The 26325-nt window shown below is 45.4% G+C and overlaps 1 protein-coding gene across 2 annotated transcripts in view; it reads right to left on the reverse strand.

The window, feature by feature from the left end:
* Positions 1-5753: 5753 nt before the first annotated feature.
* MELK (maternal embryonic leucine zipper kinase) overlaps positions 5754-26325 on the reverse strand; it is a 43030-nt gene continuing 22458 nt past the window's right edge. The window contains exons 12-18 of one of the 2 annotated variants that reach the window (XM_014573284.3): positions 25131-25262; positions 22294-22437; positions 20949-21165; positions 16651-16747; positions 16014-16182; positions 7655-7758; positions 5754-6199 (exon numbers count right to left, since the gene is read on the reverse strand). In XM_014573284.3, coding sequence (XP_014428770.1) covers positions 6022-6199; positions 7655-7758; positions 16014-16182; positions 16651-16747; positions 20949-21165; positions 22294-22437; positions 25131-25262 — 1041 coding nt within the window. In that variant the 3' untranslated portion in view covers positions 5754-6021. Of the gene's footprint in view, positions 6200-7654; positions 7759-16013; positions 16183-16650; positions 16751-20948; positions 21166-22293; positions 22438-25130; positions 25263-26325 lie in introns of both variants that reach the window. The other variant, XM_006122369.4, reaches the window with a different exon arrangement.

A 26325-nucleotide genomic window follows, 5' to 3' on the forward strand; every position in this document is an offset into this window, starting at 1 on the left:
CAGCCAGATCACTAATGTCATCCTGTACCTGCGGTCTCAGGCAGTCTTCTCATGCACTTCCTTGCTGGTACCACTTCCTCAGGGGCTGGCAGTGGAACCCAGGCCTGCTTTCTACTCTGGGTTCCAAGCCAGGGACCCTATCCATAGCTACGATGGCCTGTTCTCTACCAGACTATGTTGCTTTGACCCTGGACTCCTTCCTACTTCTCAGCTCTACCATCTGGCCCCCCCCTTCTCTAGGTTTACCAGCTCCATCTCCCTCTTTCCATGGAGGAACTGCAAGCTACCTGACAGCATAGCCTTGAACCTACCTACTTCCAAGGAGCGACTACAGATGCCTTCCTGCGGGCCCCCTTCTGTTGACAGCTTCCTGGCTTTATCCTAGCCCTAACTGTTCCATCTCAGCTGGGCTCCATCATCATTCCAGGGATTACTCAGCCCACCTAATTTCCCCCATCTGTGGTCTCCCTGGTTAACTGGCCCCTTCTTTTCTTATCCCCAGACACAGACCTAAGAGAATTATGGGTTGCCCTGGTAGCATTATGCTCCACATGTAGCATCATCTCTTACCTGTAACCACCAGACTAGGGACAGTGGACACAGCATGGGGGTAGCATTTGAACCACATCCCAAGAGCTTCAGTCTTCACACAGAGCTATCATATGCTGCTGCTTTACAGCACAGTTGTAATTTGAAGACAAGCTCAGATGGTGTATTGACCCCACTGAATGGGCAGAGAAAGGGACTCCTGTAACTGATCATCCATTCAATATGGCCTTTCACAGCTACCATAAGAAAGGCTGACGTGCTAGGATAGAGTTTACCTCCCCTCTCCACAACACCAGATGGCTCAGCGACCCTACAGCAGCTGGATACTATGCTGTTGCCCCTGGGTGGTTAACCACATGCAACATTGACACCTACAGTTCCTCTATATTTACAAGCAGCAGCTAGCATAGCTGTCCTGAGAGGTTCATGCAGAGACAGGCAGTTCTGAGCATGCTCAAAACTGACACAGGGTCACATTTTAGAGGGGCCACCTCTGGGCTTAGGAGCTTCTCTTGATCTCTAGACCCGACACCAAGAAGCATGATGTAGGCCTGCTGCTACATGGTTTCTTATGTGCCCCATGTACTGCTTCTGGGGGCCTCCTAGCAGCTGCTGAGACAAGCTTAGTCATAGAATCAGAGCTGGAAGAGACCTCAGGAGGTCATCAAGTCCAGCCCCCTGCCCAAGGCAGAACCAACCCAACTAAATCATCCCAGCCAGGGCTTTGTTAAGCTAAGACTTAAACACCTCTAGGGATGGAGATTCCACCCCCTCCCTAGGCAACCCATTCCAGTGCTTCACCACTCTCCTAGTAAAATAATTTTTCCTAATATCCAACCTAGACCTCCCCCACTGTAACTTGAGACCATTGTCATCTGTCACTACTGAGAACAGCCTCTCTCCATCCTCTTTGGAACCTCCCTTCAGGAAGTTGAAGGCTGCTATCGAATCCCCCCTCACTCTTCTCTTCAAACTAAACAACCCCAAACCCCTCAGTCGCTCTTCATAGGTCATGTGCTCCAGCCCCTTCATCATTTTGATTGCCCTCTGCTGGACCCTCTCCAATGCATCCACATTCTTTCTATAGAGGGGGCCCCAGAACTTGACCAGGCAGTGCTAGCCCATGCTATGTGCAGCTACCTCCGGATTCCTGCTGCAGTGCCTAGTGACCAGCAAAGGAGCTGTGTTATTTACAGTGCAAATCTGGACTCAACCTTTCCATAGAAAGGCAGCTCTGGCTATCATTTCAAACAAATTCCTGCCGCTCTCTCCTCACTGCAGCCAGGGAACCAGGATTTGGATATCGATCCCAGGCCAGTCTGGGTCTCAGTTAGGAGGGGCCTGTTGCCACACCTCTGCTAGGCCAAAGTAAAGGAGCAGTAGCTAGATGGACTTTCCTCCCCACAACAACTGCATGCTCCAGGGTGAAGTGATCTCCAAACTCCAGATCTACCCCACTCATACCAAAATGAGATCCCAGTCTTAGATTGATTCATTCCCAGCCACAGGACCAATTGTGTCTCCTAGGATGAGGAGAGGTGGGGGCTCGCTGACTCACAATTGCTGCCCCATCTTACAGCTGCTGCAGCCAGAGGTCAGTCTCAGCCACAATGGCCAGTGATTTTAAGCAGCTGCAATTTAGGAGCATGTCATGCAGCTGCCAGGCAAAAGGAGCTGGGTACTGAGCTCTGTGAGCAGGGCCCATTTCACAGCTGGTTAACACCCATCTAATCAAAATTTCTGCATGGATACAAATCTGGCTCCTCTAAGCCAGGAGTTCTCAAAGGGGGTGCTAACCCTTCAGAAAATCAGCTAACCCTGTCAACCTCCACCCAAAACTCCACCTCCCACATTTATAATAGTGTGGAAATAAAAGACACTTTAATATTTGAGGGGAGTCACACACGGAGGCTTGCTGCACAAAAGGGGTCAAACGTTTGAGAACCACTGCTCTAAGGCACTTAGATGAGTGCACACCTAAACACTCAAATAGTGCCTGGGCTCAGGAGTCGAGTAGCCTTTGGATTTTGTTTCAATCTGTTCCTATTTGTCATATATGCCTGTTGCCTTCAGCTGTTGGAGAGCTGCAGCTCTCCAACCAAGGTGGGTGGATGGCATATCCAGTCCAGCCCTCTGCTTTGCTTAAGCACTGAAAAGAACCCTGGTTTTTGCCCATGATTGGTCATTTGTTCAAAGTAAAGACTGCAGAGGGGGAAATATCAGTACTGGAGCCTGTAAAGAGGAACCTTGTTTCACACATGAGAGGCTGTAAGACAACTTTAATCAGTGATCTCCCCACTGTTTTTAGCTTAAAAAGGAGGACCAAACATCTTCCTGTCTACTTTCATAACACCCCACTCTTATCATTCTTAGGACCATGTGGAGCTCAAGGGAGGATGGGCTTCTAAACACATCACAGAAAATGATACTTATGTCTAAAGTGAAAATGAGCAGTTGAGGCATTTGCTTAAGAGGAACTAGAGTGTTGATGGTAAAGCCAGTGCTGTTTTGTACTTTATGATCAAAAAGCCTACCTGTTTGCATGACCATAGGGCAGGAAGAAGCAGAAGTTCATGGTGGCAAGCAGTGCTCCCTCTAAGCAGCAGGGCAGCACAGCTTCACTGGTGATTAATCAGGCCTGCCCAGTCAGTCAGCTCCATGTGCAAGGAGCCCTGAGCCTGTGACTGGCTGAGTGATTAATCACCTGTGAAGTGTGCTCAGCTTAGAGCAGGGGTTCCCAATTTGAGGTAAGTATACTCCCAGAGGGTATGAGAAGCTTGTTAAGAAGGTACGGGGAATATCTGGTAAATAACTAGATTATCCTAATTGACATTCCAAAAGTAGCAGTGTTAGTGAAAAAAGTTATGGATTCTAGGGTTATTTCCTTTCACATTGAATAGGGGGTACAGGAAGGTTTACTAAAAGCCAAGGCAGTAGAGGGACCAAAGAGGATTGGGAACCCCTGGCTTAGAGGGAACCCTGGCTGCAGCAACCATTTGCTTTCAGGGGAAGTGGCAGCCTTTTGTTCTTCACAGTAATTACTAGGCTATTCTGTTCAGCACCGAGTGATGCTTTGCACATGTGATAGTCTTCATTTAGGAAAAACTGACATGATCCTGAACAACTTGACAGTTGGATTCATGTCCTGTGTTTATTAACCAAATGGCAAGGACATATATGCCTGTGTAGCACCTACAATGGTTTTTTGGATGCTCCTGTGATAGTTGGCCAGCAAACAGCCCCAGTGATTGTCATGCTCTAAAGACTACAGTTGCAGTGTTCAGAAAGTTACATACTAGAATGTGGACTGACTAGTAGGAACCTAACCGTCAAATATAGGAGACAATAGAAGCTCTATTATTCAAAATCATCCATGCAGCTCTTAGACACCCAAGACTACTAGACAACCTCTCTTGAGGTATAATATTTAGATTTAAACAATTGTTGAATAGTATCTGAAATAACTTTTATTCAAAAGTTATAGGAGGTGGTAAGATTACTTCTGTGCTCTTCATATGCAAATATTGGGGAGTTGGTACAATGCAGATGCATGTAATACACTCTAATTTAAAACACTCTAATTTAAAACCCTACCTTGTAAGGTAGATGTAACAGCAGAACTGTCTACACTTCTCTGCTTTAGAACATGGCAAGGCATTCTTCCTCTGATCTTCAGAAAGTCTGAATCCATTGCACAGCCTAAAGAGAATACATCACTGGGATACTTTGGAACAGGAGTGAAGAGTCTGTATCCAAACACTTCCATGTTGACACCAGGCTGGTCATTAACTCAGCCAATAAGATTCAGTGCTTAGAGGAAAGCAAGCCAGCTATTACTAGCATGCAGAAAAGTGGTCTCCAGACTTTACACCTCACGTCCCTTCCCCCTCCCCTTACTCAGCTGCGCCTCCCTTTTCCCAGGACTGGGACTATGGCTCTGGGATGTGTGTACAGAGATAAGGAAGCTGGGGTCAGGGATGTTGGCCTTTCACTGTACCCCACAGAAGCTGGCTTGGGCCTCAGCTACACCGCCTGAATATTTTTCCACGCCCCTTGAGGGCATGCCCCATGGTTTAGAGATCCCTGAAAGAAAATTTGCATTTGTAGGAATGAGCCAGATTTTTGACACTGCTCTGATGGAGGAAAGACCAGATATGGCTGCTATCAGATACAACTCTTGTTTTAATGTTCTCCCTCTCCCAGCTCTAACTGGGCTTGGGTCAGGCTGCAATTGTGTAAGATATGCTGTGCTGAATGGTGGCTTTCAGAGCCCAGGAAGTTACTGAGAATGTTAGTTACCACAACACATTGTAGCAGAGTTCTAGACACTGCTCTGGGTACATTTGCAGAAACAGTCCCAGCAAATCCATTCTTCCCTACCATTGCTCTTTGGATTTAAATTAGTGTCTTCTTGGGTCACTGATTCTGTGTGGCATTTTACAGGAATGGGTACACAGAATCAGTTCATCCTTTAGCAGTCATTCAACACAACACAATGTAAAGGTAACGTCTGCCTGAGGAGTGCTATGTAAGCTTGGCTGCTCATCTCAAACCAACCTTGTCTGCGATACCCTAACACTACCACCTTGTAATCCATGTGCCAAAACAGCTAGCATGTTTAACCTTCTGTGGATTTGTTGCCCGTTTGAGGTTTTATAGGTCAATCCAGCAACAGTAATAGGATACAAAGACTAGGACTTCAGTAATGTCCTCCATGTCAGTTTTAATTGCTTAGTTACCAGCTCTGCACACACTGTTATGATATACCTCTAGAATAGCTTGGATTGAGAAGTTACTGGAACCCCCAATATAACACTAAGCTTCTAAGTACTATCCCTCCAGGATCAGAAAGCACACACAGTTGTTAGCCATCACTAAGGCTTAGTAATGAATTACCATATTATAATATTTTATATGGGTTTATAGTTTAAATCCCAGCATTGTTGGCTTAACATATTCATTGAAGTCAATCCTATTTTGTTCAAAATATTGAGCATATAGTTTAACTGGTGACCACAGCTGTGACTTAGTTAACGATCTCAATAAATCCTACTTAGACAGGAAAAGAATTATGCAAATGACTGATCTGTTTTCTGCCTAACATGCACCTTAACTAAGAAGATATACCAAAAATAATCTTTAGTGTTAGAAAATTATTAACTCTTATTTGGACCTTAATTTTATACCCAAGAGAGGAGCCCATCTTATATTTATAACATGTTTATTTCAGAAAGAAGTTACATTTGCAGAACACAAATAGTTGAGCACTCACACGAGGGAGACATCTAGAGACAGCAGTTTATATACAAAGGAACATGATTAAAAGACAAGGACAGATAGGTTTGTCACATTTATTCACAGAGTAGTGTATTTAAAAGCAGATTAGTTCTTTGAACAATGTTTAGAGGACTAAAAAAATTGGTGTAAATCAGTGTAAAACCACCCTTACTTCGTACATGAATCCTCAATCAGTTACACCTTGCAGCTAGATAGGATATCTTCCACTAGTCTCTTGTAGACCCACGCATCACCTTTAAGCCGTTGCCTCCTGATGCCCACTACTTCAGGCTTACTAAGCTGGCACACTTCTAACTCAAACTGCATCGTCACTTTGCCAAAATCTGACTGCGTTCGGCATTTCAGGGTATACCTACAGAGAGAAGGCAAAAAGAAATAGAATAGTCACAGGTATTTTAATACTCAGCAGGAGGCTGCCAACACGAAAGCTCAAGTGGTTACAATCAATACTTCCCACACAGTATCACACAGATGCAATGTGGGAAAACCGCTCCAACAAGGTTAGGTAAAGTGAAAACTATTCCCTTTTCTAGAAGGGTCTCTTGTCTGCAAATGCTAATACAGAGCACAAGGTCCCTAGCCACAAGAATTGCTACCTGCCTCTCCTGAGAGCTGGGATCTATGGCAAAGAACAAATCATGGGCATGATTATATTTTTCTCCAGCCAGACTATCTTCTGCCAATGACAGCAACATCACTCGTGAGACTGCCCCAACCTCCTGCATCAGGCTCAGATAGTAGCAATCGTGCCAGTCAAGAGGAACTGAACCATCCTGCTCTCTAACTGCAACGTTGTACATGGGGCCCACCAACTCATCTCTTGCCAAGTTTGAAGAGTGAGCACCTAAGCACTGAACTTTGAATCACCAGGTCAACAAAAGCTTCGGGAGTAGCAGAGTTAGTTAAGTTTTTCCTGTTACAGACTAAGAGTCTGGCATCACTTTAAAGACTAACAAAACATGTAGATGGTATTATGAGCTTGAAGAAGTGGGTTGTGCCCACGAAAACTCATGATACTATCTACATGTTAGTCTTTAAAGTGATACCAGACCATTTATTCTTTAAGTTTTTCATGTCAAAGTCAGTCACTTTAATTAAGCAAGGCGCATTTAGAAGTTGGATGCTCATTAGGAGGCTGATCTTTTTAAATGCCTGCCCTTGAAGTGAAGAGCATTTTATAAACAAAGCCTTTTTAAAACAAAACTTATCAATGTGAGAGTTATGCTCTCTATTTTATAGGTTAATAAATTTCAGTACAGACACAAAGGGTCTTGACCAATGTCAGTTAGCAGAGCCAAGAATAGAGTACAGACCGCAGCTCCCTAACCAGACCCTGAAAGTTAAAGCCATATCTTGGGCTGCTGGTACAGGTATGAAGGCTCACATGTCAGCTAGGATGCATGGGAAGGTCATTACAATCTCCATCATAATAGCACTAAACTGCCTCCTCTCCGGTAGCGTGACAGTATCCCACAGAGTCTTTGCTAGCCATGAAATCACAAGAGATAGGATTAGATGTTTGCTCAGCTTCTCTAAAGCAAGTTGCCACAACATGCATGACAGGTCAGCACAGGAGACTAACTGTTAACATTAGTAGGAGAGTGTTAAACTGTTTCGCATTGATAGGCAATATTTATCTCATAGATAGGTCTCATGATGTTGTCTAATAGGAGGTACAATATTGAACACAAGGCAGTGTAAAGGGGTGGGAGGAAAATAAGTTGAATGTTTTGCGACAGCAAGACTAGAAGACTAGCTACTTGTGCGAAGGCAAACTGGGATTAATTTTGCCTGATGTTTTACTTACCCTTTCTGTACATAGTCAACATGTTTCCCTGGGAGGATGGCAATTATTTCATTCAATAGCTGGTCTGGATTCAGTAGTTTAGTTGTGGTCACATTGTAATGCGCCTGAAAAAAAAAGTGTAATAAATTAAATATTAAAAACAAGATTGTCTTCCTGACTGATGTCAAAACATGAGAGGTGATGTGGCAATGGCTGCGTTAAAAGATTTCGCACCTTATACAGTAACAAGGGATAGTTCAGTGGTTTGAGCATTGGCCTGCTAAACCCAGGGTTATGAGCTCAATCCTTGAGGGGGCCAGTTAGGGATGGTACTTGGTCCCGCCCTGAGGGTAGGGGTCTGGACTTGACCTCTCAAGGTCCCTTCCAGGTCTATGAGATAAGCTTATCTCCATATAACTGTGGAGGTTTTCCTGTTATCAGCCTCCATTTGGCCTGCGCACATACTTTATACAACCTTGTGCCATACACTCAGGGTCTATAGGGCTGTATGGCCAGCCTCCCCCCCCCCCCCCCCCCCAAGTTCTCAGAATGTCCAGCCACCACCAGTTTGAAGCAGGTGTGAAGCAGGGTAGATAGTGGAGCACCCATCTCAGAGAACTTCAGTTCCTCCTCATCTTTTCTTCCCTCTGGGTGCTCTATTGCAGGTGACTCCCAAGCAATATCCCTCCAGCTTTGGAACCATGTACAAGACTCATCTGATGATCTGCACCAATGCATGGTGTTTATAAAAAGGTATGCATTAAGGCACAAGTAGCAGTTCTGCATCTCTCAGATACTGTAATGTTAGTGTTGCTGGAGAAGTTGACTGATCTGGTAGAGTGTGCTATTATCCTCTGGGGAGGCAAAGCACCCAATGCATCACAGCATGAACTAATTCACAGAGATCCGAAGAGGACTGTGAACCCTTCTGATCTTCCTGCAAGGACACCAGTTTAGGTTATTTCCAAAGCTGCTTGGTCCTATCAAGATAGGTTTTTAAACCACACATCTACCATGAGAAGAGGTCTCACCTTAGGTGTGTGGTTTAGGGGAAAGATACCTGTTGATGAATAAACTTAAGGTGCTGTTGGATAAACATCTTCAGAAAGAACTTTGGGTGCAGTTGTAAGGAGTCCCTGCTCTTGAAAGATAACAGGTTTGTTGGTTCTGTGAAAGCCAGAGAAATGAGTCAAGTGCAATCTCTGGACAATCTGAGAGCTGCTAAATCTTCATAGGGTGTATCAGCACTCCTTCAGACCTTTCTGTGGCCTTGGAGTGCCTCAAGAAGAGCTTCTGGCTTTCAAACAAGAGGTCCTCAGCAGAATTCTGAACCTCTGGGAAAGCATAACAGGCGCCATAACCACCTGTACATGACAACAATTATGGAAATGGATCTATAAGCAGCATCCAAGATCGCTCGGAGCTAAGTTCTGGGTCTCCCAACCCTCCTTAACAGCCTGGAAATGTTCTCTAGACTTCTGTGGAAGTTGCTCAGTAAAGATTGCAAACTTGTTGTAATTCAGGAAGTCATACTTGGCCATGATTACCTGATAGTATTTATGACCTGAAGTTGCAGAGTCACAAATGGGTATGCTTTTCATCCAAAAAGGGCATCTGAAATAGGCCTGGAATTACGCAGTTTACCCTGCCTGCTTACGGCATTCACCACCAAGGAATTCGGTCAAGATGGGGGAAAAAAATGGAGTCCATTATGGGAGCACATTTCTTACTAGGTCACTTAGGCTACATCTACACTGCAATGCTATTTCAGGATGCCGGAGTATTCCGAAATAGCTCTCGCATGTCTCAACAGCAAGCCCATTATTTTGGGCTTGTTATTCTGATGTCCCTGTAAACCTCATTCCATGAGGAGTAAGGAACGTTTTGGAGTCGGGCATTATTTTGAAATTTGGTGCTATGTAGACCGCGCCAAATTATGAAATAAGCTATTTTGAAATAAGATCAACGATATGCAATTTGTGTAGCTCAAATTGCGTATCTTATTTTGAACTACAGTGCAGTGTAGACATAGCCTTACTTGGTGAGATGATAGCAGTTTGCTTCACAGTCTTTGCTGGATAAAAAAATACTTCATTAATGGGTAATGCAACCACACTATCCAGGAACTCGTGCTGTAAATCTAACATCCTCAAGAGGTATCTGGAGGGAATCAACCACCCTCTTGACAAGGTCCTGGAACAAGTTTTTGGCCATTAATGACGGTAGGGGCATAATATAGGCTTTGCCTGCCTACCAGAGCTTCCTGTTCAGTCTGTACATGGCAGGTTTGGTGGAGGTAACTTTGTAACCCTAGTCTCCCAGTGCCATGGAGCAGGTGTCCAAGCAAACTGCTGTTGATATCCTACCCAAAGATCCCAGAATGGATGTGAGGGAGGCCCATACAGGAGAAAGGGTGGTACCCAGGATCAATCCCAGATGTAGATGAGAGTCAGTCAATCAGTTTTTATAACGATGCAGAGAAGAACCCTGCACTGACCAGGAGACTGACTGAACGCCTCCTTCATCCTCCCGTGGCCTTCCCCAAAACAGAAAGAGCAGAGAATCCTATGGCACTGGGTATGGTAATCCAGACACCAGGGTCTCTGTAAGAGTGGTCTGGTACCCATAAACAGCGGAGTGCTGGCTTTCAACATAGAAGTCCCTGGAGTAGCAGAATTCCTGAGGTACAGAATGTGAGTCAGGACCACCAGTTGAAATGGACAGCACTACTGCTCTGGAGCATGCAGGCACCAAAAGCAAAGTTCTGGTGCTTCATTTTTGCTAGTACCAATGGAGCTGAGTGTAAAGGCACCACTGGAAAGCTTGATGTAGATCTTTTTCTGGATCTTCCTAATACTTCAGACTATCCCGGGGACCTGTTGGAGCCATGCTTCTCTGAAATACTCCAGACCTCCTTGCTCTGCTGGTGCCAAAGAAAGAGTCTTGCCCTCACGGCAACGTGGAGATGTCCATGTCTGACAGAGCGAACAGTAGATTGGGACTTCTTAGGAACTGGCTCCTTCTGCAGGAAGAAGGAGGTCCTCTTCTTTATACCCTAAGCACACTCCTCAAAATCTTCCCCCTCTTAGCAGCCACCTTACCAGGGGTCAAAGAAGCATTAGATCTGTCCAAAGAGATGTGCAGGGGGTCTTCTGACTTGACTCTGAAGAAGATTGGTAGGAGTGCTTCAGCTTGATCACCTCATTCTTTTGGGCTCTAGATTTGAGCCAGGCAAAGTGTTACATTTCTGGGAGATATGGGAGTCCCCATGCAATGGATACCCTGTGTGGCCATTGCTGTTTGGGATAATCTCCTGACATGAGGCACTATTTGAAACCTAGTAAGCCAGGCAAAGTAAGCTTCCCAGAAAGAGTGGGGAAGTGGAAAGAAAAAAAACCCTTCAAATCTCTCAATGCTATGAACTCTAACTAGAAATACCAACTAACTAAACATCAAAACACAGAGGCATGCTGAATGCAGATATGCTGGTGCTATAGTTCAGACCAAAGCAGTAGGAGATATGCTAGTGCAGTGATTCTCAACTTGTTTCAGTCCACGGACCACCAGGCCAATCAAAAAATTTGTGGACCACCTCCTTGGAGACATGATAAAAAAGAGCAGACAAACATTTTGGTTTGAAATTTATTTCTTACTAACAGATTTTTGGATTCTCTTTTCACTGACAAGCTTTTCAATGTTTGGAGTAGTACTTGATAACGCACAACAAATATCCCTTTCCACTGCAAGCCGATTCCTCTGCAAACAAACACGAAAATCCAGTTTCACACATATAAGTTGATGCAAATGGCAAAAGAACTCTGACTGCGTGTGCTGACAGATTTGGGTAACTCCCAGTCACGCTGGCCCAAAATTTCTCTAAGGTAGACTGCTGGTACATGTCTTGAGCTGCGAAAATCATTTTTCAGATCCAAGAATTCCTCCTGAAGATCCTCTGGAACACTAATATCTGTTGTAAATGGATTCCTGATTAAAGATAATCCATCCCTTGACCTGTCCACCTCCGGAAAGTATCACTGGTTACCTGTGAACACAGTGTAAAATAGCCTAACGGCAGTGCCTGCTCACACTGTGTGACTTTGGACAATGTTCCTGTGGACCACCGAAAAAGTCACCATGGACCACCAGTTGAGAACCACAGTGCTTTGATTCAGACCAAAGGAACTGAGGATTGTTTGCTCTAGCAGCCTTATGTAGCCACACCAGAGTGTGTGGTATGAGGTAGTATAGAACATGTGTGGCTAAACAGACACTAACAAAATTTTGACCAAAAGCTTGAGGTGTAGGTGCAACTGAAAAGGTGCACTCGTAGGGACACTATGCCACAGCAACAAGGAATGTGTAGTTCCAACATTGTTGCAAGAGGGACAAAAGCTTAAGTGCTGAGGAAAATCAACTCTCTTATCAGGGACAAAAGGTGAGTTTCATCCCTGCTCGGACACTTTTACACTGGATAAGAAGGGCCAGAGTGGAACAGAAGGGCCCTAAAAATTCTGTACAGTAATTCCTCGCTTAACACATGCCCACTTGACATGTTTTCGCAATAGCATGTGTTTTTTTTAGGGAACATTTTTCAAACACCACGACCCATCCCCACAATAACACGATTTCCCCTACCGGCAGGCCAGTCGCCAGCAGCTGCATGGGGCTTCCTCTGCCTCCCTGCAAAGCGGCAGAGATTTGCTGCTCACTGTGCTGTTCCCCAGCAACCCCCTCTGGCCGGATGCCTCACGTCCGGTGAGGAGGGGTCACCTGGGAACGGTGTGGCGAGCAGTGAATCTCTGCCGCTTTGTAAGGAGGCAGCGGAAGTCCTTGCGCAGCTGCCACCGACCAGTCAGCTGGGGAAACCCAGCTGCAAGTCCCCTCTCCCGTCCTTCCCTTCCCCAGAACCAAACACCTCCCTTCCCTACTATAACCCAGTCCTCTTCCTCCCCCAACCTTATGTCCCGGTCCCAGCTGCTAACAAGCGCAAGCTGGAGCTGCAAGTGCACGTGGGCTTGAAACCCAGCCCCTACCTTCCCATTGCAAGTAATGGGAAAATTGACCCCACATAACACGTTTTCACTTAGCACGATCATTTTCTGAAACTTATCTACCGCGTGAAATGAGGAATTACTCTATACAACTGATGGGGGATGGGGCGAAGAGAGGGATTTCCTACTACAGGCACTGTGAAGGATATTTCTAAAGTTATCCTCAAATACTACTTTGCAAGTCCTGATGTTGGGGGCCTGTCAAGGGAATGGTCACAATATGAAGTACTGCAGGGATTTTGAACAGTTTTGGAATCCATGGGGCGAGCCTATGAAGCGGCCAGAACTCAGACACCACTTGGGACCCAAGTTACATTAGAAGGGTGTGGGGGGAAAGGAACTCCCTCAATCTGGGAGCAACCCAAAATGGGAAGAAAAGATAGCTTAAAGCCACCATAGAATTGTACCTCAGGAAGCAAGGAGCATACTATGCCTCAAAGCGGCATAGCACAAACTCATCCTTGAATATTGGAGCCATATTAGCGTACATGTTTTACTGCTGTAAATAAGGGACTTGTTGCTGTAGGCATGATATCCCTTTTGAAAAGATGCTATGGCAACATTAGACATAGAAGCTAGGTACACTGTATGGAGTATTATTGCTAACAACTGAAAGATGGCTATACAAGTGCTGTGTCTAGATTCTCATCTATGTCCTTAATAGATTTTGAAAGGCTAGCTTTAGATTTCTAAGAAAGAACTTGAAATTAGTCAGAACTGGGAGGCCTAGAGACAAAAATCTAACAGCAGCCAACTCACTGGCAGAGCTTCTCCAGCTTTCAAATGCAGTCTTGCATTGTTACACTCCAAAGCATTCAAAAGTTTCACAGGTTTCCTGGGCACAGAACACTGACTCAGTGGCAGAAACATTTGGAGAACAACAGACCTGGCACCTACTCGCCTGTTACTGCCCAAGATTTGTATTCGAAGTGTCGACTGGACTCATTTCAGATGCACCAGCTCATAGCCCAGCTGGACTTGTCAGAAGCTGACTGACCATATTACCAGTGCCTTTTGGCAAGTGCTTTCTGGACTGGAATATGGTAAGAGCACTGCATTAGCTCCAGTTCTATCAATTTTTAGAGCTCAGCTTTCCTGACAACCACCAGATTTACAGTTAGCAGGTGGGTAAGTAATGATTAGGGTATAAACAGCTTCCATATGAGGAGAGATTACAAAGACGGACTGTACAGCTTGACAAAGATGACTAAGGGGATATGATTAAGGTCTCCAAAATAGTGATTGGTGTGGAGAAAGTGTTATATACACACCTTCATATAGCCCAAAAACCAGGGTTGCCAAGTGAAATTAATAGGCAGATTTAACAAAAGTGTTTCTTCACACAGTGCATAGTCAGCCTGTGAAACTTGTTGCCAGGGATGTTGTGATGGCCAAAACCAACCAGATTCAAAAAAAGATTAGAGAAGTTCATGGGGGATAGTCCCTCAATGGCTGTTAGACAAATGGCCAGAGATACAATTCCATGCTCTGCATGTCCCAGCATCTGGCTTTCAGTGTTTTAGGGAATGGATGATAGGAGATTGATCATTGGATTGCCTGTTTTGTTCATTCCCTCCAAAGCACCTAACCACTCTAGGCTCTAACCACTATAGGAAGACAGGATATTGGGCTAGACAAACTTTTAATCTGATCCAATATAGCCATTCTTCTGTTCTGTTTTTCTTGACAATAACCAGCTTTTTAGTCAGTAGGTGCCTCAAGCAGTAGTCCACCACCTAGACATACACTGCTTATTTGAATACACTTGTTACAGAACTCAGAAAAAGCTTGTCTTCCATACAGTAGTTAGATCGGTACTCCTTCATGCTCTGCTTATATATGATGTTTCCAATGCATTATTGTGCAGAATTTTCTGAAGCAGCAACAAGAACATTTTGAATATTTTGTGCAGTCACTGTTTAATGCATCCGTATGTACAGTACTGCACCACTGACACTTATTGGCATGATGGTAGTTACGCAGAATTCAGCCACCTTTGTTCTTTTGTTGATTTTTAACATAGGCACTACTCTACTAGTACTTTAATGGGTAGCATGTGTTGGAATGCCTATTACACTAAGAACAGAGCTGCTCTCCTGGAAGATGTGCTAAGCACGTATATGCCCAGATACCTTTGGGTCCCAAGAGGTCTCCCAACTGCATTTGAGATATATGGTTGAACTAGTCTTTAGTTTCTTCTACCTCACTGGTGTCCAAACAGGGAGCATAAAGAACAAACCAGATAGGCTACCACTACCAAGAGATTGAGTGGACTGCAAAATCAGACCAGCAAATTCTGACTCCTCATTCTGACTCTCAGGCAATACCTGAACTGACACCTAATGAAGTCAACAGATCTTATCCCTAACTAATGTAAATTGTACACGTTGAGACACTGGATTTGTAGAGAGCCCTTTTCTAGCCTAGGGACATCCAGTTCAGTAAGTCCAAATTCTCTTGATTTGACAAGGATTCAAATGGCTTAGATCGGATGGGCAATAGTTTTCAGAGGGGCCATGGTGAGTTTTGGTACATGGTTGTGGGCCAGTCCCCCTCACCAGAAGGGGCAGAGCTAGGTACTAGCCTCCCCCCAGAGTAGTCTGTGGCCAGAAGCTTAGAATTAAAAACACAGCAAACGGCTCACAGCTCTGGCACCTGCCAGGGTAGTGCTGCGACTGGGAGCTGCGAACCACTTAAATAGGATCCTACTTCCTAAGCCGCTGCCTGGAAATTCTGTGGCACAGGCAGCAGGATATAAACTGAAAGCAGACAGATGCAGTCTACTGGTCAGATCAAAGTGTTAGGCAAGCTAGATCAGAGCCAAGGGCCACATCTTGCCCTGCCCTGGCTTAGCTAGGCCTTGGATCAGATTTCAATGAGCTATCATAAGCTACTTTCTGATAAAGCCATTCATATAAAGGCTTTTATAGGAAGATGCTGCATTTATACCAGCGTGGAGCTTTGGTACCAGTGCTACCCTGACACTGCTAGCAAGAGTGACCCTCTTTGAACAGGACCAGAGAGTTTTGACTGCAGCTGCATCCCTGACAATGACAAGTACAGATCAGCTGGAAGGGGAACAGAATGCAGTCATTTCCACAACCACCAGTCTGAAATACTGGTGTCAAACCTAGCCTAGCCATGACTCCTACAAAGGCCCTTGACAATAATTGGGGCCTTTGTAGATACAGTGTAACACTAAAGGAATTTGCCCTTTACTACAGAATGGATACAATTCAGACAGCTGAAGCTAGAAATCATGGTGGAGACACCACTGACGTTTCCAATAACAGTCCACCACTTAAATAAAAGTTCCCTTTTTATCTTACCTTCAATTTCCTTGGTCCATCTCTTGTGGATCCTTTCCTTTTGCCTGGTGTCAGCATTGTGATCATTTTATCCAGGCCTCTTTCCAGACTTCCAAACATTTTGGCTCTTTTCTTCTTTTGGCCACTATCCACGTGAACTTGATTAAGATCCATATCTACCGAGCGACACCTGTCACATTAAAAAAAAAAAAAGATTAAAAAGGCCTTCCATTTTCAGTGGCTGGAAGTCACTCATTTCAGATTGATCACTAATATTACTACCAGACCCTGGCTCTGTATCTAGACAGACAAGTAGAATACATCATAGCATCGTCTTAGTCTGTTTAGCCATCAGAATTACTATTCAGTAGTCATTTGGTATTTAAACAGAATGGTGGATAGGAAACAGCTGCCCTCTCAGGAAGTGGAATAAGGGAGAATTTGTAATTATGGAAAATAGGAATATATCCAAGACTGCTGAGGTGTGTAATTTTAAGCTTCTCTAATATTTTCTACTATGTAGAAAAGAGAATTAAGGAGAATGGAAAAAGAGACAATGAAAGAATAGGTACTGTTGTAACGAGTCTTCCTAGTCTATATGAGGATTAAGGTTGTCCTGTTCTAAACCAGCAATGGGCATGAATAACTGGTTACTTACCGTCTTTCTGGGCTAATGACTGTTGCTGCCATTTCATCTGTACTTGCAGGGCTTGTGGATTTCTTAATTGGGGTGTCATTAGTGCACTGACTTCTCTCTGCTGGAAAGAACCCAATCCAAACTGGGTAAGATTTTGTTTCAAAGAAAGGAATTTTGATCTTTTACAGGAAGGCATTTCATGATCAGTCATCTTTTAAACCAAATGCCCTTATCCCCAACTCAACATCTCCGCAACATACAAAATACCCAAAATGTGCTTTTAAATACAAGCTCCATATATTCAAGTTTCAGACCAAGTGAGGCACTTCTCCAGGGTATTAAGAATTGCTCAGATTTATGCCAAGCAGTATAGTTTAGTTGATATAACACAGGATGAGAGCTAGATAATAGCTAGCTTCACATCCATTTTGTCTGGAAATGGGTGACAGGAGAAGGATCACATGAGGATTACCTGTTGTATTCCTCCCTCTGGGGCATCTGGTATGGCCACTGTCAGCTGACAGGATACTGGGCTGGATGGATCGTTTATCTGACCCAGTACGGCAGTTCTTATGTTCTTATCCTAGTTCTGCCACAGACTCAACTTTTGGACGTGGGCAAGTCACCAGCCACCTCCATTTCCTCACTGGGAAAATGGGCACTTCTAGGGGCTGAGAATTACTGTTTGTGAACTCCAAGACCAGAAATCAGTTTCTTAAATCCCAGTTTATATGCTCTTCCTCAGAGTCCCCTCTGCCTCAAGAATGGTTTTGCATTCCTACATGTGGGTTTGGCAGTATTCTGTGACTGCCATTTCTATCATTCAAGATCACCACTAGTGTGCCTGGAACAGCGGCTAATCAGCATGTGTGGCTAGACAGCCATTGTCCAGGTAAGTTTTCTGTTTTATACTTTTCACAATTAGAGAGGGCAGATTCAAGTGCTTTCAATACAGTGCTATACTTTGGTTTGCTTTTGAAATACAGAGCTGGATCCAGCCTTCATCCTGTATTATATCAACTAACCTACACTGCTTGGCATAAGTCTGAGCAATTCTTAATGCCCTGGAGAAATGCTTCACTTGGCCTGAAACTTGAATATATAGAGCCTGTATTTAAAAGAGACAAGAAATGCTTCTGTTCCTCTGCCCCTACTCCATTATAGATACTGCTAAATATAAATTACAATGATGCCATGCAATCTTAAGGGGACAGCCCTGCAAACTTAGCTGGGGCATCAGGTTTCCCTCCAACATACATTGCTACCAATGGTAAGTTCTGCAGAACAACTGACCCACTTGTACCTGTGACCCCATGGAAGGCAGTGGGTTGCAGAACTGTTGTCGCCTAGGATTCTGGCAAGGGTCCCATTCATTAGGCAACAGCAGCTCAGCCAAGCCAACAGGAGCAGACATTTCTCTATTTAAGAAAACAGGAATGCCTAAATACAGGGTGGTCTGCTGATTAAACATATACACAGTTTCTTCAAAGTAGAGCCACGCCGTATGTAGCGCCAACTCCAGTGCACCTGGGGGCAAGAAACATTAAGTTCCATTCAACTCAGTGATCCTCTTTGGCTGCAAGAATGGGAAATGCAATTAAACAAGAGTACTGCGAGATCATTTAACAAACACTCAGTCTACCGTATATTCCGGCGTACAAGACGACCTCTGATGTTAAAAAACATCCCCCCAAAATCGGGGGTCGTCTTGTACGCCGGATGCACCGCCGCCGGAGCCCCTCCGCGGCTTTGAAAGCCTCGGGGGAAGCCGGCGGGGGGGCATCCCAGGCGCGCATGGGCTGCCCCCCCCGCCGGAGCCCCTCCGCGGCTTTGAAAGCCTCGGGGGAAGCCGGCGGCGGGGCATCCCAGGCGCGCATGGGCTGCCCCCCCGCCGGAGCCCCTCCGCGGCTTTGAAAGCCTCGGGGGAAGCCGGCGGCGGGGCATCCCAGGCGCGCATGGGCTGCCCCCCCGCCGGAGCCCCTCCGCGGCTTTGAAAGCCTCGGGGGAAGCCGGCGGCGGGGCATCCCAGGCGCGCATGGGCTGCGCCCCCGCCGGAGCCCCTCCGCGGCTTTGAAAGCCTCGGGGGAAGCCGGCGGCGGGGCATCCCAGGCGCGCATGGGCTGCCCCCCCGCCGGAGCCCCTCCGCGGCTTTGAAAGCCTCGGGGGAAGCCGGCGGCGGGGCATCCCAGGCGCGCATGGGCTGCGCCCCCGCCGGAGCCCCTCCGCGGCTTTGAAAGCCTCGGGGGAAGCCGGCGGCGGGGCATCCCAGGCGCGCATGGGCTGCGCCCCCGCCGGAGCCCCTCCGCGGCTTTGAAAGCCTCGGGGGAAGCCGGCGGCGGGGCATCCCAGGCGCGCATGGGCTGCCCCCCCGCCGGAGCCCCTCTGCGCCGCCGCGGAGGGGCTCCGGCGGGGGGGCAGCCCATGCGCGCCTGGGATGCCCCGCCGCCGGCTTCCCCCGAGGCTTTCAAAGCCGCGGAGGGGCTCCGGCGGGGGCGCAGCCCATGCGCGCCTGGGATGCCCCGCCGCCGGCTTCCCCCGAGGCTTTCAAAGCCGCGGAGGGGCTCCGGCGGGGGGGGCAGCCCATGCGCGCCTGGGATGCCCCCCCGCCGGCTTCCCCCGAGGCTTTCAAAGCCTCGGAGGGGCTCCGGCGGGGGGGTGGGGCAGCCCAGGCGCTCCTGGCGGCTTTGCTCCCGGTGCCTCTGGTCTGCTGGGGACCATCTCCAGCAGACCAGGGACACCGGGAGCAAAGGAGGCGGAGGGGCGCTGGAGTATAAGATGAAACCCTATCTTTTAATTAAAAAGATAGGGGGTCGTCTTATACACCCAGTCGCCCTATACGCCGGAAAATACGGTACTCTCCTCATGGAGCTCTACAGAGCACAGGCCCTGAAACAGAAATGCAGAGGAGAATTCAAACAGTTCTTTAAATTAACCAGTAAATGAACAAGGAAATAAATTTCAAACATTCAAATAAGGTTTATGTTTCAGCTTACCACAGAAAGCAGTGGGCCTTACTGCAGAGCCTGTGTGGAGAGGTTTGGGGACCACAAAAAAAATTTTAGATCAAAACAGGGGTCCTCAGTGTGCTAAAATTTGAGAACCACTGCCATATACAAATTAGTTACTTTGCATCATTTTTGCCCTTTGGGCACAGTCAAGTCTATGTACAACTGAAATCAGAAATACTCTTCGCTTAAACGAGGATGATCTGCTTGATAGCCGAGTCAATAGAGTTTTACAGCTGGAAATCTTTGAAAGCCTGTAGATGCTACAAGATGTTTCTCAGTTGTATTCCTTTGCACAACATGGAGCAGCATGTTCACCTCTGTTTTAAATACTTTGTTACACCTGCTACGAAGTCAATCTTAGTTATGACCTCTGCAAACAGTATAGCATCAGTGGACAACAGTGCAAATATTTCTAATAGATTAAAAGAGCAGGATGGCTACAACAGCTATAATTTAGATGCATGTAATAGGAACAAAGGACCTCCTAAGTCAGGGGCCAGGCTCCCACTCACAGGCAATCCCATCATAATTGTTAACTTATAAAGCTACATCTTAATATGGGATGCTTGCATTATCCTTAGTCTACAGAGCCTTTCAATATCTGGGGTGGAAAGCTTTGGGACAATTTCTTCAAAGATAGTAATAGAAGAGCAAATCCAAAAGGGACAGGGCTTTTAAACGGACTAATTTAGTGTATGAAGGGTCTTCATTGAAATGTTTGGACTTCACAGCTGACAGTGTACTAGTGCACAAGAAGCTCACAGGGAGACTAAATGGGGGACGAGGAAGGAAACTGTATTTTTGTAACCCAAAGGAGTGATTTGAAGCCCCGGTGGAAGTACTTTAAGTCCTCTATCTCCATTCAAAACAGTTCTCCAGAGGCAAAAAAGGAAGGGAAGGGAGATTGCATTTCAAGCCCTTCTAGTATCTAAGTTATGATGTACCAGTCAGATGCAAGTATACATCATGGAAACGCTTCAGCTAGTTACTATAAGTGTCCAAGTACATTAAATATATGCACAATCCTGCAGTGACAGGAAGAGGAAGAGAAGTGACACATTAGCTCACAGTAAGCCAGCAGTAGCGCGAAACTGTGTAGGGCAGTCTAACTTCTTATAGCAAGGGGAGTGGGCTGGTGAATATTATATTCTTGGATCACAAGAGGGAATAAGCCATCCAGGAACTCTTGAAGAGGGAATAAGCCATCCAGGAACTCTTGAAGGTGTGAGGATTAGCCAGAGTAGAACATTCAACTCTACAAATCCTAAGCACCACTTACACATAGTTAATGAAGTCTAGAGTAAGACACACCTGTTGAGGGAAATGCTTGATTTGGTGTGGCTTGTATCCTCTTCTTCTGGCTCTTACTAAGAGGTGTCTTTGGAGCAGGAGGCACAAACTGCTCTTCATTCTTGACAGTCATCACCAAGTCAGAATTCTCTTTGTTTTCACATTTCTTTGATGCTGCTCTTCTTGCCACTGGAGTTGGAGGCGGTGTAAATTCTACACTAGCCACTGGGGTCTGATGCTTTGAATGCGAAGAGAGATTTGACTAAGTAAGAGATTGATGGTGAATAAACTCTGGACAAAAACAAGTTCAAATATTGCCAGTATATTGAACATAAATAGTATATTTTAGATGTGTCAGTTACAAATGCTGCTCAGTGCTTCAGAACTCTTTTGACCCACATAGCTAAGTCTCTATTTCCTCCTTGCTATCCTGTGCCCGGATATTCCCCAGTTTTTTCAGTCTCCTCTCCTGGACTTCCAATCCCAGATCACTTCTCTCCAACACATCCACAACATAGTTAAGGATAGAAACTTAAGCAGATCAATCATCAGTTAGCGATCCTCACTAGTAATGCTTCTACTAACTTAAGAGGAACAGTGTGGGGGATTAAGAGCTCAGCTGCCCCACCCAACCAGGTATTTAGGCTCCTTGGCACAGACAGGTAGTAGGGAGCCTCATCATCCAATTGATAGCTTGGTTTTGTCGATTCTGGAGCTGTGAAACTGACAAGAATGACAGCCAGGTCAGTGCAAGTCAGACAATATCTACATGGATACTGGGTTGCCCTAACTACATTGCCATAAGCCCTAAACCTTTTGTGGAGGAGGAATTAGGATATCAGCACAACAAGGCTGTATTGTGTTCACTGACAATTAGGTTGCCAGAGGTCACTAAGGCAGGCAGCGTAACTCTCTAGTGTAGGCCAGACCTAAGATTCTTATTCAGTCACTCCACTGACTCCCTTTATCCACCAAGCACAGATCAAATTTATCCTCTTTACCTTTAAGGATTTGCCCACGACTGCCCCGGCTACATCTCAGATTGTTAGCTACATGTCCTCACTGCTAACACCAGCCCCTTTGTAACCTTTCCTACTTATGTTTCTTCTTCTGCACTGCCCCTACACAAAATGAGCAGCTGACCCCCACCTCTCCTTCTCCAAATAAGTGAAGATTCACTGACCACCAAAAAGCTCTTGCTCCATCTGAATTTGTAAATTCTTCTGGCCAAGTACAGTATCTCAGGCAGACTAAGCAAGGATATTAATACTTAAACATAAACGCAGTATGCATTAAAAAAGTCAAAGAGGCAGACTCTTGCAACAAGAGCAATTGTTTTAGGAAATCATTGTAATTCTTCAAGCACCTGGTTTGCTTGGGGCATATGTAGAGCAAATCCTGCAAGTGGTGATTCCTCATAAAAGGCATCATCAGAAAATGCTATGGGTCCAAATGCACATGGCATTTCCCTGCAGTCTTGCACATCTTCGTAAGTCAGGTTCTTTTTAGACTGGTGAAAGAAAAAGGAGATTCCACAGAAATTCTAATAGACAGTAAGCCAAACTTCTCAATAAAGAACTTCATTACTTTTAAGTTAGTTTTCATAGTTTATAAGCTTTGCTCTTTAGAGTTTCTAGTTATGGGCACCATCTCAGGTCACTTGTCATCTGACAATAGTGTTTGGAGGGCAAAGTGTGCAATGAAAGTTTTCGTAAGCAACAGCAGCAGATGTATTTAATGGTGCTTTCAGAATGTCATAAGCAGCTTATACAGCAAGCTGCAACACCTGACATTGATTTCTTCATGGAAGCCACAAGCCCCTTACTTTGGTGCCACACGATCTAATGCCACAAGAGTGGTCCCATAAGAAGGAAATGAAAAATATAGTGAAGGAATATGGGAGATGGCTTGTTAAAGCCATGTTATTATGTAGGATACCTTGAAACAAATGGTTATTGGAAGTCGACCACTTAAAGCTGCTGAGCACGTAAGCAAAAACTTTCATTGTCTCATGGAAATGAAGTTTCAACTGATATCAAATCATGCAGGATTTTCTGCCTATTGTACGTGTGGGTTCCTTCAAACTGCCAGAGGCCAGGAAGAGTTTACTTCCTTGTTTGTGGTCTGCAGCCTCATTTGTTGCCATTGGTGTAGCGATGTTTTGGCCCACATCTTTACATGTTTTCCCAGAGAGTGTTTCCTGCTATGCAACCTTCAGTTTAGCTGGTGGCATGATACACACTGAGGGCAGGTCTACACTAGAATCACTACAGTGGTGCCGCTGTAGTGGTATACTTGTGCCACTATCACACTCCTACTGCCGATTCTTATGCCAACAGCCACGCTCTGGTTAGCATCACTCTACCTCCCCAAGCACCAGCAGTGCTTCCCCTGCCAACATAGCACCTACACTAGTGCTTATACTGGTGTTGCTCAGGGGGTGGCTTTTCCATGTTCCTCAATGACTTGAGTTCTATTGAAATATGTGCTAGTGTAGACCTGCCTTTAGTTTCACAGTGAGTTGATGTTTATGCTGCCTTTTGTAGTAAAATGGGCAGAAATTGCAGTCCTCATGATCTGATACAATATTTAAGATCCTAGAATCATAGAACACTAGAGCTGGAAGAGACCTTGAGAGATCATCGAGTCCAGTCCCCTACACTCACAGCAGGACCAAGCATCATCTAGACCATCCCTGATAGATCCATGATTGACCATCCCGTCGTTTGTTAGGGAGAAGTCAAATTCCCGTTTTCCAAAGTATGAACAAGCTTTCGCATCACAGGACAGTGTCAGGTTTATTACTGCTTTTAGTTTAGATATGTCAACTCAGAACAGCACTTCCAATACCTTTAGCCCCCTGCTGAATCGGTTTAGTGAGAGCTTTAGGGAGCTTTGCCACCGCCTCCTCCCCCCCCACACACGCACAATGAAATGCTGTTAAGAGGTATAGCAACAACATGCTACATATTCAGGTTCTAATCTGAAGTGATTGGACAGGAGATGGTTTTCAATATCCCTTTGCGGATCACAGGAAATACAATGGAAGGCCTGTGTTATGTACCACTCCAATGAAACTGCAACTAATAAAGTCAACTATCAGCCCTCAGCTGAAAAAAAGGCCATTATAAAAAGGAACCATCATGTTTTGTCTGGAGACAAATGGCTTTTGGCCAGTGATCAAGGATATTGCCAAGATCAGATTTTTCATTATTGTTGAAAGCCAAAGTGTAGCTTTTTGGTGTATGACCAGATGTGCCACTGATGATTACTATAAAGACCTTATCAGACACCTGTGCATAGCAGCCAAGAATTTAGTAGCCAGATTCTGTAATTGAAATTATGTTCCATTACTTTATGAATAATGGACCTGATGGGCAAGGAGAAATTCACTCCATTACAGAAATGCTACTACATATCACTGAAAAAACTATTTCCAGGTGGCAAATTTAAAAGCATTATTAGAAAACAGCCCTGTCATTCAAGGCATGATTTAGTCAAGTCATTCTTTTAGGAAGCCTTTGTACTTCAAGCTGCTTGTCATACAGTTAATTATAGTCAAGCCACTGACACCAGACAAAATCTCTAAATTAAGAAGAGCTCTGCCAGCTTCGTTTCACAGACAGGTCAGCTCTACTTGGAGGACTATGCCGAATGGCTGAGCAACAGATTTTCAGCTGATATGTTTTAGGGCACTGGAGAAGTTAAGTGCATCTCCTGTGTATCAGCATGGGACTAATGGGGATGTGTTACAGAAGAGATATTTAGGTAATCTGGCTCATGTCTGAATGACTGCTCTTGTTAAGGGCAGCATTTTGCCAAGTCTACTTTTCAGTATCCCAAACAATAAGGCTTCAACAGCACTGCATACTTTGAATTGCTCTCAAATACAGTGTAGAACGGCACCAGTCCAGTTTTTGAGTGGGCGCATCTGCCTACTTGCTCACAGCATTCCTCATAAAGGTTATATTATACCAATGCCCAAAACGCACTGGTTTGTATTCTGTTTGTCAGAAATAAATTACTTTTATATCAATCCACTACGACAGTTGAAAATATATGTATGTATAGAGAGAAAGATCATGTGTTGAGACCACAGCACTTTAGATTTTATGTAGTCTTTTTAATGGCATCTTCTTTTGAAAGGCAGCACAAATGCAAACATTGCATTAACATGATACAGTGCTAAGGCCTAGGACTTACCTTCAGTTCTCTCGATGGTGTGATGCTAGCGTGTTCTAGTGCTAGAGAGGGAAGCCGTAGACGGACAGGCTTACCATGAGCCTTCTTGGATTGAAGCAGGAGGTATGTTGCCGATATTTGATCATATTTCCACTAAAACCAAGAGGAATGTGTCAGAACACTACTACTTAAGAGAGGCTGTGGTAAACACTGCTTAAAGTTACACTTTTAGCACCAGTTCTCTTCCAAGGAGAACCATCTACCTGTTACGGACTCCTCTGATCTGTATGGTCACACCTAATTCCATAGATTTCCATGGAGTTGCATTGGTGTGGAGGAAATCAGAATCGAGTTGTGCTTGTTATTACTCTGCCACCCTTCCTGCAAGCAAGTTAGAATTGTGGTCTAGAGATTAGAGCCAATGCTAGAGACAGAGGCAGAAACCTCTGCCCAACTGAAATCAATGACAAGACTCCCAGTGAATTCAACGGGACTCAGAGTTCAATCAGAACGCTGTGGTTCTTTCAGTTGCCACTGAACTGATGGAGGACCTCACGCGAATTGGGTGGTGTCCGTTTCCTCGTCTGGAAGATGGAGATGTGCTTAGCCTCCCAGAATGGGGGGTGACTAGGCTTACATTAGAACAGTGGTTTTCAAACCACAGGTTGTGACCCAGTACTAAATTGCAGAATGTCAGACACTGGGTTTCATTGCAGCATAGTGATCAGTGGAGGTACTAAGGCAGGCTTCCTGCCTGTGTTGGCACTGCAGACTGCACTACACCCTAAAAGTAGCCAGCAGCAGGCCCGGCTCCTAGGTTGCACAGGAGGGCTGGGAAAGGGATGGGAGGGAGAAAGAGGGGAGAGCATGCATAGGGCTCTATGCACTGCACTTGCCCTGAGCTCTGCCTCCACACTCCAATTGGCTGGGAACCTGCTTCTGGCGGCTTCTGGGGCGCATTATGGTCTGCAGTGCCCGGAGAGGCAGGAAGTCTACCTTTGTACCTCTGCTATGCCACCGACCAGGAGCCGCTCAAGGTAAACACCTCTGCCCCAGTCTTACCCACACCCAAAGCTGAAGCTCTCATCCTTGTCCCCATTCCAGAGCCCACACTCCAATCAAATATTGTTGGGTCACACGCATCAACAATTTTCGTCAATCTGGTCATGAGGAAAAAAAAGTTTGAAAACCACTGCATTAGTGCTTCATTAAAAGC

The sequence above is a fragment of the Pelodiscus sinensis genome, chromosome 6 (genome assembly GCF_049634645.1).
Source record: "Pelodiscus sinensis isolate JC-2024 chromosome 6, ASM4963464v1, whole genome shotgun sequence".
NCBI classification, from domain to species: domain Eukaryota; kingdom Metazoa; phylum Chordata; order Testudines; family Trionychidae; genus Pelodiscus; species Pelodiscus sinensis.